The following is a 14,365-nucleotide window of genomic DNA, read 5'->3' as shown; positions in this document are numbered from 1 at the left end:
AAATACTCAACTTCTAACTCCTCTCAACCTTATACATCCTCCTTTTTCATGGGTGCCTGTACTACACAGGAAAACAGCTACAATAACCACTGAAATGGTGCCTCGCTGTTTGCTTGCATTTGGGATCTGAGGGAGTATTTGGACCCAGTAATGGCTATTACATCAGACTTAACAAGGAGATTGGCTGTTCCTCAAACTTGGATCTAAAAGGAGCCAAAACCACAAACAGGAATCAAAAACACAACTATCTCACAGAGCCAGGCAGGGTAAGGACTATCACATGCACCTCAGCAATTTGTCAAAAGTGTCAGCTCTTAGGGGAACACAGACAAAAACAATAAAAGTCCATTTATTCAGATAAACCTTTGTTTCCATTTTGCACTTTAACATGTGCTGCAACGCACAAATACAGCTCACCGCCATGATTGTTCATCCATTTCCAAAAATAATTTAGACATAAAGAATCACTTTACCATAGATGTATCTATTTTTTTTTTTTTTACTAGAATGTGATGAATAGATTATTACCTGACTGGCAAAAGATGCTCGCATTCACTTCCTATATTACCAGTGAGGGAACATTGTCATTGGGGAATAAAGTTATTAATTTGATTTGTTGCCATATTCTCAGACATTTTGGCATTGTACACAAACATAGAAATCCATCAGACATGGATGTATTATTTATTATCAGAGCAAAATGTACAAACCAATATTTATTTTCTTTTAACAGGTGAAAAAAAACTGTACAAACATGTTGGTAGTCTACTGAATGTTCTGCATTGCACTGTACTTTATACCTGTCTTTGGATCTTGCAAAAATGTTTATTGAACATGTGATATCTGTTCATTGACTCCACCTGATGTTCTTCTATGTCTGTGGAATAGTGTTTCACCTGAATAAACCATATAACAACTGTGTCTATATTGTGTCTGAAATCATTTTCGATTTGTCAAATCCTCAATCACAGACCACGGGATAACTCTATGACATGGTGTGGATCAGTTTCAGTGGTATTGATCGACATCCTGACATTTCAGATTAAAATCCACAGAAAATGATGGATTTTTTGTGGTGTATTGAATCCATGGATTGCTTTATTCTATTTGGAAACACCCTTTGGCTTAGAGTGTTTTGGCCCCATCTGTCACATTTATCCCGACAAAATGACCTTTTCTATTTCATATTTCCAAGAGCTATAGTCAGGCTGCCCTAATCTAAAGCAGTCTAGAGGATACTATTTCTAACAGTAACTAACTATAACCTGCTGGCTTATATGCACATAATAGAATTTACAGTACTATTACTGTATGACTTAAAACAATTCTATCTAAGACTGTCTTGAATAACTAAAACGGCAGTATGTCATATAATTGAATCATTTTGACACGTCAGTAATTGTCTGTAAAGTAAGGTAGCCAACAATGTAAAGTAACTAAATTCCAAAGACATCTTGAGATGCAAAACCTATCCAAATACCACATGACTTACTGTTTATGTTTTTGCAAAAAGACAAAAAACCCTGTGGATGGTGAAAATTTTAAAATGCATTAGTATGTATTTTTTGTTTCAGCTTTTGATAGCAGTTTAAAAATGACGCTATCAACATTAAGACTGATTGCCAAGAAAACTTTCTTTCATTGCTGCCACTAGGGCTGACATTTTCTTATGCTAAATGGCATTGGATTTCCAGCAAAAGGGAAGTATGTTTACAATTCTGTATTATTGTAGGGTCTTTACCTCACAATATAAAGCACCTTCAGGCAGTCTGTTGTTGTGATTTGGCACTATATAAAAATAAATAAACTGAATTGAGCAAACTGGCCTGGAGCAGCTCGCAGTTAGGGTTTCAGAGTTACCGATGGACATCTTCAGCATGGCAGATCCAAAATTTTAAAAAAGCCGCTTCACTGGAGGAAGAACTTTTTTTTTTTACACTGATTGTTACCTTACACCAAATACAAATATAATATACATTAGCTTTTTGAATCAAAGTACATTTAAATTCTCATCTATAAAATGGTATACTTATTTATAATAATAAGTACTGGCAAATAAAACTTAATTCTGTGGATATCAATTTTTAAACAAAGTATATCCAAGTAAAATGCCTTTCTTTCCTGAGTCTGTGGAACTCAAATAGGTTGTAATGTGTTTTAACTTTCAGAAAGCTCTCACCACCTGCAACAGTCGTACGCAGCATGCAAATTATATGCAGAGCAATGCACACTTCTCGAAAACTGCTCTATTTATGTGGTTTATAATGATAATGCATGACTGCAAAAAACAGTGTGTAGAAAAAAAAACACTCTCAAGAGGCGCTTGGTGCTAACATTTCTGTTAGAAATGAAGCAAGCTAACAAACACTTGGAAAGTCAAGCACTTTCTTTCATATGGACTTAGCTATGAGCTTTATTTTCACTTGTCTCTCTTTAAATTTAAATATTTTATTGCTTAGTACAGTAGCAACACTTAGTATTTAGTATTTAGTATTTATTTATTTATTGTCATTGTCAAGAACAATGAAATTGCGTTTGGGGCTTCCATACAACCCCCCCAAAAAGAAGAAAATAATAAATACCCCTTAAAACCCAAGTGTACATATTTAACCCAGTGTGACTCCAATGCAATAAGACAATCCTTAGCAATAATGTTCGTAGAAATTCAGACAAAGACCTGAGAAACATGACAAAATACAACAATGCAACCCATTCAATATTATTGTACTGTGAGATATGATATCAGATATGATAGTTATCTATTTAAGAAAGGGGGGGGGGGCAGGAGGGGGAAGAGAATAAAGATATGATGCACCAATGCAGACCAGTTCATTGCTATTAAGAAGTTGGATATGGTTATTGTCCGTGAGAGGGGGGCAGAGAGTTCAGGAGCCTCACAGCCTGTGGATACAGGCTGTTGGCCAGTCTGGATGTTCTGGCCTGTATAGACCTGTACCTTCTCCCTGAGGGCAGCAGATGGAAAAGGTGGCGCGCAGGGTGATGTTGGTCCCGCAGGATACTGTGCACCCTCCTCAGACACTTTTAAGATTAGCCACGTTGCTAGTAGCAGCTAGCTGAAACAGTCTGAAATCATGGCCTTAAAAAAAAAAGGAAAAACATCCATGTCTGTTGTTGAAACTGACCAAGCGACCTACACTAAATTAAATAAGACAACAGGCATAAGGAGTAGGATACTTTGAAGGATTGCTAATATAAAGGGAAGAACATGGACACTCCATTCCAACATTTTCTTTGTAAAATAAAGTGTGCTGGAGCCCAGTATATAAAAAGGAATACATGACAATGAAGGACTACTGTTTTTTCTTTATTTATGACTCTGTGTGCTGTATGATGGTTGTCAGATTATGAAGAAACAAGTGATACTTGTAGTGATATTTGTAAGCTCAGGTTGGTGAAGACATAGGCTCCTTAACAAACTACCTAGTCTGCAGAGCCATTCTTGGATGTATTTGTCAGTAGACTCAAATAAACTCATGTCTAAATAACAATGTATTGGCTTTGTTTCCTAAATTCAGATTTTTTTTCTGTCTTTGGCATGAAAAACTCTCAAATGTCAGTTGTGTTCATGAAATTACATAAAGGACACATAATGTGTGAAGACATTGGCCTCATATTCCCCTGGAACAGGAAAGGAGTATCATGATTGATAAACAAAAGTAACAGAGCTTACCACTTTAAATAATACTGAGAAATACTCAACATTATTAAATACAGCAATATACAGTGGGGCAAAAAAGTATTTAGTCAGCCACCGATTGTGCAAGTTCCCCCACCTAAAATGATGACAGAGGTCAGTAATTTGCACCAGAGGTACACTTCAACTGTGAGAGACAGAATGTGAAAAAAAAAATCCATGAATCCACATGGTAGGATTTGTAAAGAATTTATTCGTAAATCAGGGTGGAAAATAAGTATTTGGTCAATAACAAAAATACAACTCAATACTTTGTAACATAACCTTTGTTGGCAATAACAGAGGTCAAACGTTTACTATAGGTCTTTACCAGGTTTGCACACACAGTAGCTGGTATTTTGGCCCATTCCTCCATGCAGATCTTCTCGAGAGCAGTGATGTTTTGGGGCTGTCGCCGAGCAACACGGACTTTCAACTCCCGCCACAGATTTTCTATGGGGTTGAGGTCTGGAGACTGGCTAGGCCACTCCAGGACTTTCAAATGCTTCTTACGGAGCCACTCCTTTGTTGCCCGGGCGGTGTGTCTTGGATCATTGTCATGTTGGAAGACCCAGCCTCGTTTCATCTTCAAAGTTCTCACTGATGGAAGGAGGTTTTGGCTCAAAATCTCACGATACATGGCCCCATTCATTCTGTCCTTAACGCGGATCAGTTGTCCTGTCCCCTTGGCAGAAAAACAGCCCCATAGCATGATGTTTCCACCCCCATGCTTCACAGTAGGTATGGTGTTCTTGGGATGCAACTCAGTATTCTTCTTCCTCCAAACACGACGAGTTGAGTTTATACCAAAAAGTTCTACTTTGGTTTCATCTGACCACATGACATTCTCCCAATCCTCTGCTGTATCATCCATGTGCTCTCTGGCAAACTTCAGACGGGCCTGGACATGCACTGGCTTCAGCAGCGGAACACGTCTGGCACTGCGGGATTTGATTCCCTGCCGTTGTAGTGTGTTACTGATGGTGACCTTTGTTACTTTGGTCCCAGCTCTCTGCAGGTCATTCACCAGGTCCCCCCCGTGTGGTTCTGGGATCTTTGCTCACCGTTCTCATGATCATTTTGACCCCACGGGATGAGATCTTGCGTGGAGCCCCAGATCGAGGGAGATTATCAGTGGTCTTGTATGTCTTCCATTTTCTGATGATTGCTCCCACAGTTGATTTTTTCACACCAAGCTGCTTGCCTATTGTAGATTCACTCTTCCCAGTCTGGTGCAGGTCTACAATACTTTTCCTGGTGTCCTTCGAAAGCTCTTTGGTCTTGGCCATGGCGGAGTTTGGAGTCTGACTGTTTGAGGCTGTGGACAGGTGTCTTTTATACAGATGATGAGTTCAAACAGGTGCCATTCATACAGGTAACGAGTGGGGGACAGAAAAGCTTCTTACAGAAGACGTTACAGGTCTGTGAGGGCCAGAGATTTTCCATGTTTGAGGTGACCAAATACTTATTTTCCACCCTGATTTACGAATAAATTCTTTACAAATCCTACCATGTGAATTCATGGATTTTTTTTCACATTCTGTCTCTCACAGTTGAAGTGTACCTCTGGTGCAAATTACTGACCTCTGTCATCATTTTAAGTGGGGGAACTTGCACAATCGGTGGCTGACTAAATACTTTTTTGCCCCACTGTAAGTAGTGAAATAGAATATCCTTGTATATACATGTTTTTCCCCTGTATGTAGAAATGTATGTTACGGAGCCCCTCTGATGACATGGTACAAAAAATAAATAAATTGTGGCCACGAAATATCATTTCGAGGCCACGAAATAGGTATAACGTGCCCACGAAATACTTATTTGTGGCCACGAAATAGGTATAACGTGCCCACGAAATACTTATTTGTGGCCACGAAATACTATTTCGAGGGCACGAAACAGGTATAACGTGCCCACGAAATACTTATTTGTGGCCACGAAACACTTGATGATATATATATATATTATCCCAGGGCACATTCACTAGAACCTGCGTCAGCCATAGTACGGAGTCCTTGCTGTTGGTGATGTCCTTAAGGTGAGTGTATTATATTTTATATTTATTTCATATTGTTATCCCGCAATTCGGCAGTTATTTATTCAGACCTATATTGTTACTATGTTCTAAATGGTATCTGCTGACGTTTCAAATGTTGTATCCTCATGTTGTTAGTACACGTTGTTTTGTTGTGCTAATATGTAGCCGTAAACTCATTTTTAACTGTAGGACGTGCGGCGGCCCCGCAGCACACTTTCAAAGTAGAGCAAGGCTGAAGGCTACTAATAAATGAGGTATGTTCAACATAAAACCTTAGTTCTCTGTGTCACGAAGGTGTCTCTCTTTTACCCTGGCCACATCACCATACTAGCTGGTGCAACTAATCTGGTCTGGACAATAATAACAGTTTTAGATGGAAAGCATCTTAAAATTGCCTTTTTTTTGCTGAACATCTCCTTTGAAAGTAGCATCATGTGAGTCACACTTGTTAAGGTAATACATGCTAAATGAGCCGTAGCTTTCAACGCATTATCGGATGAAGCCTTGCAGTTACAGTAGCTCACTGCGGTTATCACGTTGCCAAGGGAACTAATAAAGCATACAGTGATCGGAATGATTTTGTATTGATGCAGGTTGTCATTGCTCATGCTGAACTACTTAAACTCCAAGTAGACAATCGCTCCATTCCTCATTACCATAGATAATATCTAAGTAATAAAACAATCATTATCAAATTCTGATTTGCCATAGATAAAGTGATTTTATAGGTAGGCTATCATGTAAAAATCTGCTACATAAAATTTATAACTGAGTGTAAAAATACTAATTTTATTTTCATGTGGTTTAGAGGTCAGCTATGGATACTCGGCTGCGAGAATTCTTAACAGAGCGCAAAGTTGAAGAAGATGTGATCAAGAAACTTGAAGATGAGAATGTAAGCCACTGCAGCTTTTGCTGTGTGCGTGCGTGTGTGTCTGTGTGTTTGTTTTTGAACGGAAAGCCGCAATCCACAATTTACTATGCACATTCTAAAATAATTTATTGAATTTCATATTTGTGTTTAATCAGTGACATTAATTAATGACGTGATATGTTTAAAGAGTAATTTTAAAAGCAATTTTTGTTCATCTTATGTTGGACAAATGTGTACCACATTACCAAAAGTATCTGTTATCAAAAGTAGATAGCAAAAAACAACTCTAAAATATGCAGTTGTATGTATTCATTGTTTTTTTAATATTGACAATTTTATTAATTTGTTATTTATATTTTTCAGATTGATGAAACTGTCATTCCCTTAATGACAGACAGTGACCTGGCAAAGTACATCCCCAAAGTTGGCGATAGAGTCTCCACTGTGGCCTTCTGCAGACAAGCAACACTGTCACGGACGTCACCATCCAGGAAAGAATCTATACTCTCAAGGCTACGACAAAGACTGACAGGAGCTGAGGGAATGCCTCCTAAAAAGAAATTGTCTCAGTGGGCAGAAAATACAAATGCAAAACGAACAGTTAGACGAATTGAGATTGGCTGGATGGATTTTGATGAGTCGAAGGGTGGGTTCAAACAGGTGAAGTCTGTAAGTGGTGGTGGAACAAGGCATTTATCTGTAGATAAAAATGAAACAGTGTCAAATATCAAACTTATGGCTGAAAATCTGTTTTTCCCCAATGGCACCTCAAAAAAAAACAAAAGTCTTTCACACTATTCAACTCATATTGAGAGCTCACAGATGCATGTGGATGCTTCCAGTACAGTTGATGAGTTGTATAAGCAAAGTAAAGTCAAAATTCTGCGACTTTATCTGTGTACCAGAAAGAAAACACAACAGCAGCCCCAAGACGTAGAGGCCAATCATGCAATAACCCAGCCCTCTGTGGTAGATCTCACTGGCAATGAACCTAATCAGGCCGCTGATGATCTGTTGGCGGAAAACATAAATTCAGAACCATCAAACTTTGTAATTAATGATGGAGCTTCCACAAGTGGATATTTTGAACTGAATGACACATTACCATGGGATGGTCTGCCAAATGTAGGTGAAAGTGAAGATTCTGATGCAGTTGTTATTATTAGTGGGGATAACAGGGTGGATATTAGTGTGGTTGAACTAAACCCTGAAACACTGTTTACAGAAAAAGAGTCTGATCCACCTCATCACACATTGTCTCTCTCACCGGGGCTGACAGGAGAGGCCAATATTCCTGACCAAGCACCCCCTGAACCACGATCTTGTCCCGTAATACTAACTGTTAGAAGAGGTCATTGTCTTACTGATTTGATCAGTGCCTTTAAGGACTCAAACATTATTTCATCTGAGGTCAATATCAAAATGTTGTTACCAAATGGAGAGCTTGAACAGGGGGAAGGAAGTGGTGTTTTGCGGGACTGCCTGACAGAATTTTGGATGGATTTCTATGACAGCTGCACATTGGGAGTTGAGGTGAAAGTCCCATTCATTCGGCATGACTTTCAGTGTGAAGAATGGCAGGCTATAGCTAGAGTGTTTGTTGTAGGGTGGAAGCAAGCTGGTTACTTCCCAGTGAAGCTTGCAATACCCTTTCTGGAGGAGATATTGTACGGCTCAACAACCAGTAGTTTAAAAGATTCCTTTCTTTTGTACGTCTCACAAGAAGAGCGATCTGTTCTCCTGAAGGCTTTGGATGACTTCAATTCAGTGGATACAGATGAATTGCTGGAAGTACTTGATGCACATGAGTGCAAGCAGGTTCCTACCAAGGACACACTGCTCCCTGTTTTGGCACAGATAGGACACAAAGTACTTATTCAGGCCCCAATGTTTGTAATCAAGTGCTGGCGTCCCGTTGTGGGTTCTGTAGCTGGTTTACTCCCACCAGAAGGACTGCATCATTTCATAGCAGAAAAAAAAACCGACTGTAAAAACAGTGAAGGAGCTTCTAATCTTTCCAGAGGAGATGACAGCTGCCCAGTCAACAGTTTCTCGTTACCTGAAAAGGTACATTGGAGAAATTGATTTCAATTATCTTCAGCTTTTCCTGCGGTTCTGTACAGGATCCAATCTGTTGGATAAAGCCATACTAATTGAGTTCATAGAAACTACAGATTTCCTCCGCAGACCACAATCCCACACATGTGGATGTGTACTAAAGCTGCCCCTTGGTTATCACAGCTATCCAGACTTTCGCAGTGAATTTAACAGCATTCTCGCAAGCTCTATGTGGGTGATGGATGTGGTGTAGGTCAGTGTTACCCAACCTTGGTCCTCAAGGCACTCTGCCCTACACGTTTTAGGTTTTCCACCCTAACAGTTCATAGAAACACGGGTGTAGTTAACAGTAACATGAAGGAATGAATGTGAATGTTCAATAGACTGGGTGGTTAAGTTCTCTTAACAGTGTAGCCCGTTGTGCCTTTTTCATGTGCAGCCTTTTTTTTTCATCTGGTCAGTAAGTGCTTTCTTAGTTTCTCCCCCCAATTAAAATAGTAAGCTAAAGGGAATGTTCAGGTTTTTTTAAAGTGGAGTTACCTGTAGTAGACAGCACTTAGCACTCTGATTTTGCAGAAGCAGCAGTGAGTGTTGGGGACAAAATAAGGCAACAAATTGGTTGGGGAATGAGACCACAAAACAACACCAGTTGAAAATACATATACATATTTAAATAACATTTTCAGTGCTTCACCTGGTAGGAATCCGTACACTAAACATAGAAGTGCATCTGTTCCTGCTGCACACATTGTTACTGTGTTTTTGGCTAGTGCCAAAATAAATGACTAATTTTAACATTCTAATACTTTTTTACTACAGGAAGAGTAACAAATATTTCCAATATAGCATACAGTAACAGTTCTACAAACTGGAAGATTGCTGAGTGCTTTCTACTGTATATACATACATAAGTACAACACCATTACAAATACCATATTCCAACTGATTAAGCATGTTCTATATTAAAGTATTTCAGATGTTTGCAGAAATCTTAATAGAAACAAGAATGTGAACCTTTATGTTCCTAATGGGTTTAGAAGAAAAGTTGTCAATTACAGAGATTGGTTACATTGTAAAGAGGTTTGTATAACATTTTAGAAATAACTGTTATTTTATCCTGTTATTATATGCAAAATACAACCTGTTTTTGAGTATGGTGTATTTTGAAAGACACCAGTAAACCATTCTCATTGGTACAAAACTTTGTCCTCTCTGTTACATTCTATACATCTTTAAACATGAACATGTCTAATGACACAGCTGAAAGTTATTTAACTACTCATTCTATAATGTCATACACGTGCTGTGATTTTTAAGAAAAAAAGCCGTTCTTTATCAAACATGGGATTGCTTTAATCTATTCCACAATAACAAAATTATAGGCTCAAGAAACATTTGGAGCATTGGTGACACAACTATGATTCTACACTTTAGCCTACTTGGTCTTCTTGTCTAATTGATCACAACATTAGATATATTGCCAGTCTATGTGGTTGTTATCCAAGGTGCTCTTTTTTTGTTAGAAATTAACACATTTTTGGTACCAAAAACTATTATGAACAACTTTTGATGCTTTAACAGTGTGATAAGTTTAACTCAATCCCAAAAGGATTTTTTTTTTCTAACCTGTATCATATTTTAGTTTAATACTCCACGCTTTGTAGCTACCAAGAGCAAGCAACACTTCATGATGAGTTAATTTACTGACATGGACAAAATGAAAATTAGGTTATACAGTCTTTTCTGATAATTTTGATACAAAGACAAGATAACTACACACTGGAGAAAAATAATTACTTAATAATAAGTACATTAAGCTGTAGGAATACGTACTGAAGTACAAAATGTACTACATTTGTATGTTTGTGTCCATTTAAGTAGCCTCAAATAACTGTGAACGAACTGTATCCCTGAGATGAAAATATAAATCAAGGGCCTGGGACATGGTAGATGGGAATTCCAAGCTTGATTCCTCCATTATTATTGTGCACAAATCAAATACTTGCACATCACATGGGACTGAACTAACAAAAGTGCAGCTATTTTTACACAAGGTCAAATCTTCTGTCAGTGGAACGAGACAGTCTTCTGCACCCCAAAGGTGAGGGGCCATGTACATGACATCAGGTATCCCACAGGGCACGTTGTTATTCTTTGAGGGCCTTATACGGTGAGCATTCCAAACACTCCGGATGTCATTCAATACCTCCTGATGAAGAAACAAGAATTAGGTCAGAGCTGTAATACAAGGCATTTTTAAAATGGTCGAAAATAAGTGTGGTGCATCCTTAAATGAATTGAAAAGCAGCAATGTTTGGATGCAGTTTAATGAAAACCAAAGGAAGAGGGAGTGATGGCAAAAAAAGAAAAGAAAGAACCACACCAGGCAAACCACTGAGTTGTGGGATCTGGGCTTTATACTAATACTAATACTAATCTTGGTGCGGATGCGCAAAGCTTTTCAACTTTATGCGCATAATACAGGTGACAAAATCAATATTTTTCAATCCCATGAGGGGATCCAATATCATCTCAGACCTGAACGTACCAATGATAGAGCGCTGAAGAGTTACTGATGCGTGAAGCCTGACTGCTTTTGACAGACTGGCAGTGACAGATCGTTAGCTGCAGCATAACTGCTGATGCAGAATGAGTGCAGACAAGGATAATGTCCTCCGATCAGAAAAAAACAACATTTAAGTCGTGCTGACTTCTGATCAGTTCAATTGGCAAAGTGTTCCCTGATTTAAAAACTTTGGCTGGGTTGATGCTTCAGCCTCCATTACGCACATACAGAGCGCAGTTGACCTTCAACAACGTTAGGAATACATTGCATTTACCGTACGGTAAAGGTAACGTCGTTTTAACTATGTAAACAATTATTTTGTTACCCTTACTGCTAAAACAGCTTAATTTAATGTAATTAATTACCACCACTGGTTATCATAATATGGGTCATTTACCTGAATGATTGGCATGAAGCAGAACTGTGACAGAGCTTTGTCAATGAAATCCCCAAAGAAGAATCCTTCGTCCTTCAGTTCTCCTAGAAGCTTGATCCATGACTCGACTCCTTCTTTTCTCATCACTCCCCACCAGCTCTCAATTCTCTGGTTTGCGGTACTTGCTCCTGTGACGTAGCTTCTGTCTCCTGCTCTATCATCCCCGTCATTTCTCCGTAAATAACGCTGGAGGTCTCTGACCAACACGTTCTCAGTGCCCATGTCAGTTCGTACGAGCCTGGGGAAACCCCCACGACTCTCCACTGCTTCCACAAAGTAACCTCCGATAACCTTTGGGTCACTGTTAGTGTGTGCGGCCCGCAGCCAAATGATGTTGCGTGAGAAACCGTCGATGCATCCATTAATACATATCCCATATGGCTTTAGTTTGTCATAAGAGTCTATGTGCCACACAAAGTTAGGCCCCTGAGCAAAATATTGCCTCCTTCTGAGACGTCTGGTCTGGCGAACCTGGGAACCTACTGGGTCCAGTAAAGAGATGAGGATCCTGACGTCTTCTTTCCTGATCGCAATGCCGTGTTGTTTGCACTTTGTAAACATCCACCGATAACCGTGATCCTTCCCAGGCCCTTGCAGTTGGTTCACAATAAAATCTATCCCGGCGTCCAGGTCGTACTTACGTCTGTAAAGCGACTTGGCTCTCAATATCCGGTTTAAATGTCTCTCCGTAATGATGGTTCCTTGCATTGCCAGGCTTTTCAAAATGCATTTGTAGCTCATTCCCAGCCTGAAATAAAACTCAATCAGACTGTCTCTGTCCATGGTGTATTTAGCCTACTTTTATGCTTGTGTCTCTACGCAGCTGTCCAGGAATTCTATCAATAAGATGTGCGCACGTTATCTATTTCGTGGCCACAAATGCGTAATTCGTTGCCACGTTATACCCAATTCGTGCCCACAAATTAGCATTTCGTGCGCACGTTATACCTATTTCGTGCCCTCGAAATAGTATTTCGTGGCCACAAATAAGTATTTCGTGGGCACGTTATACCTATTTCGTGGCCTCGAAATGATATTTCGTGGCCACAATTTATTTATTTTTTGTACCATGTCATCAGAGGGGCTCCGTAGTATGTGTAGGTAAGGGGAATAAATATAAAAATCTCTACAGACACAATTAAACAAAATAATGTATGTGCTTTTTCACTTGTTAATCCATCGTGGACTTACATTTCCACTAATAAGGTTTATACTGTTTTATAATGTGTCCACATTTTTTACAACCCGACTAGATAGCAAATAGCAGCGTAAGCCCTTACCCGAGTGAGTAACAGGTTTGTCAATCCCAGAGGGGGAGGAAATCGGAAAGTATTTCATTTCTTTTGTCTCAACATTAATCAGTTTCCGAATGCCTCAAGGTGAACACTGGTAATCAAAAGGAAATAACCGGTATGACATTCATCTTTTCTGTGCGCTACGTAAAAACCTTGGAGACACAGAAAAGAAATAGTCCTTAGTACAAACCAATGGAAGAGCAACAAACCATTATTGTGACCTAATGATCAGTGGAGGTCAGAAAATGAAGCTGCACATGAACCCACAAATCATGGTTGAAAAAGAAGAGTCACTCCTCAGTTTCTACTTGAAGGTGCAGTGCTAAAGTTAGAAGCTTTGTTGTTTAAAACCCCCCAACTTTTTTCCCTTTAAGAGAAAAGCTAGAGTTATCGCAGATTTACTATGGGATTGGTGACTCACGGTAATATTATCGCTCAACTGCAGTGCAAAAAGAAGCTCTTATTGCATCAGTCCAAAAGGGGATTTCACTGAAGTTCTGCATATCACTAGTGTCTTTGTTGCTCTGAGGCACAAACTTGTGAAAGCTTAAAAACTTTGCCCTTGTTTCAGTTAAAAGAAAATAAAAACATGTCAGTCTGGTAAAGTCTGGTATTGACTGATAATTGAAAACCCAAAACTATTAAATAGGGTTTGTTTGGAGGAACACACATTTAAATAGTGTTTGTTAATAATAGCCATGTAATGTTTCTAGTTATGGCTTCACTTCACATTCGACCTCTTGCCTTGGTGACTGTATCATATCAGTATCAGCAACATATTACAGAGACAGTCTCTTGACATTGTAACATACCTCCTGTATTTTATGAGACTGACATTGTTCCCTGGATCTCCTATGAGTGAAACCGCAGGAACATTCCCTATTTATGAGCCATATTGTTTGTGTGTGTGTGTTTGTTTTGATATTTCACTGGAAACTATGTCAAACGGTGTTGTTCTCTTTTTATTTGAATTTGATACTAAATTCAAGTGGATATTCTTGTTTCAGCCAATTCTTCCAAATACCCTACTCCCTTTAGTACACAACAGGTCATTATCATTCCCCAATATTGTGCTTAACACATTTAAACTATCCAACTAAATTCATTGTCAGGGGACTCTCTGTAGTGTTTGCCAGTCATTGTAAAACTGGACTGCCCATACAGCATACAGATTACTGGTGCAGCGAAATTGCAGCGTTGTCAATTATATCAGTGCATATTGCAACATCTGATCACGTTGTTTTTAACAGGGACATTAGCAGTCACATCAGGCCACAATATTTCTCACAGAGTGCAAATGATTAAACGCGCTGGTTCTCACAGCAGCAGAAAAATCGAGACATTTCTCATCCATTACTGATGAGCCTGTTTAGCCTTCATAGATGAAACCCTGGATAGGCTCAT

At 39.0% G+C, this 14,365-nt stretch overlaps 1 protein-coding gene across 1 annotated transcript; it reads right to left on the bottom strand.

The window, feature by feature from the left end:
* Nucleotides 1-10,537: 10,537 nt before the first annotated feature.
* LOC308404368 (uncharacterized protein) lies at nt 10,538-12,449 on the bottom strand (the record flags this gene model as incomplete). The annotated part of the gene is made up of 2 exons (XM_080894393.1): nt 10,538-10,873; nt 11,628-12,449. The coding sequence occupies 2 exons, from the start codon at nt 12,447-12,449 to the stop codon at nt 10,538-10,540; spliced, it is 1,158 nt and encodes a 385-aa protein (XP_080750519.1).
* Between the last annotated feature and the right edge of the window lie 1,916 nt (nt 12,450-14,365).

Source organism: Rhamphochromis sp. 'chilingali' (genome assembly GCF_963969265.1).
Source record: "Rhamphochromis sp. 'chilingali' genome assembly, chromosome: 10".
In the NCBI taxonomy this organism is placed as follows: domain Eukaryota; kingdom Metazoa; phylum Chordata; class Actinopteri; order Cichliformes; family Cichlidae; genus Rhamphochromis; species Rhamphochromis sp. 'chilingali'.
The sequence above is the reverse complement of the archived record's forward strand: the minus strand, read 5'-3'. Positions and strand labels throughout refer to the sequence as shown.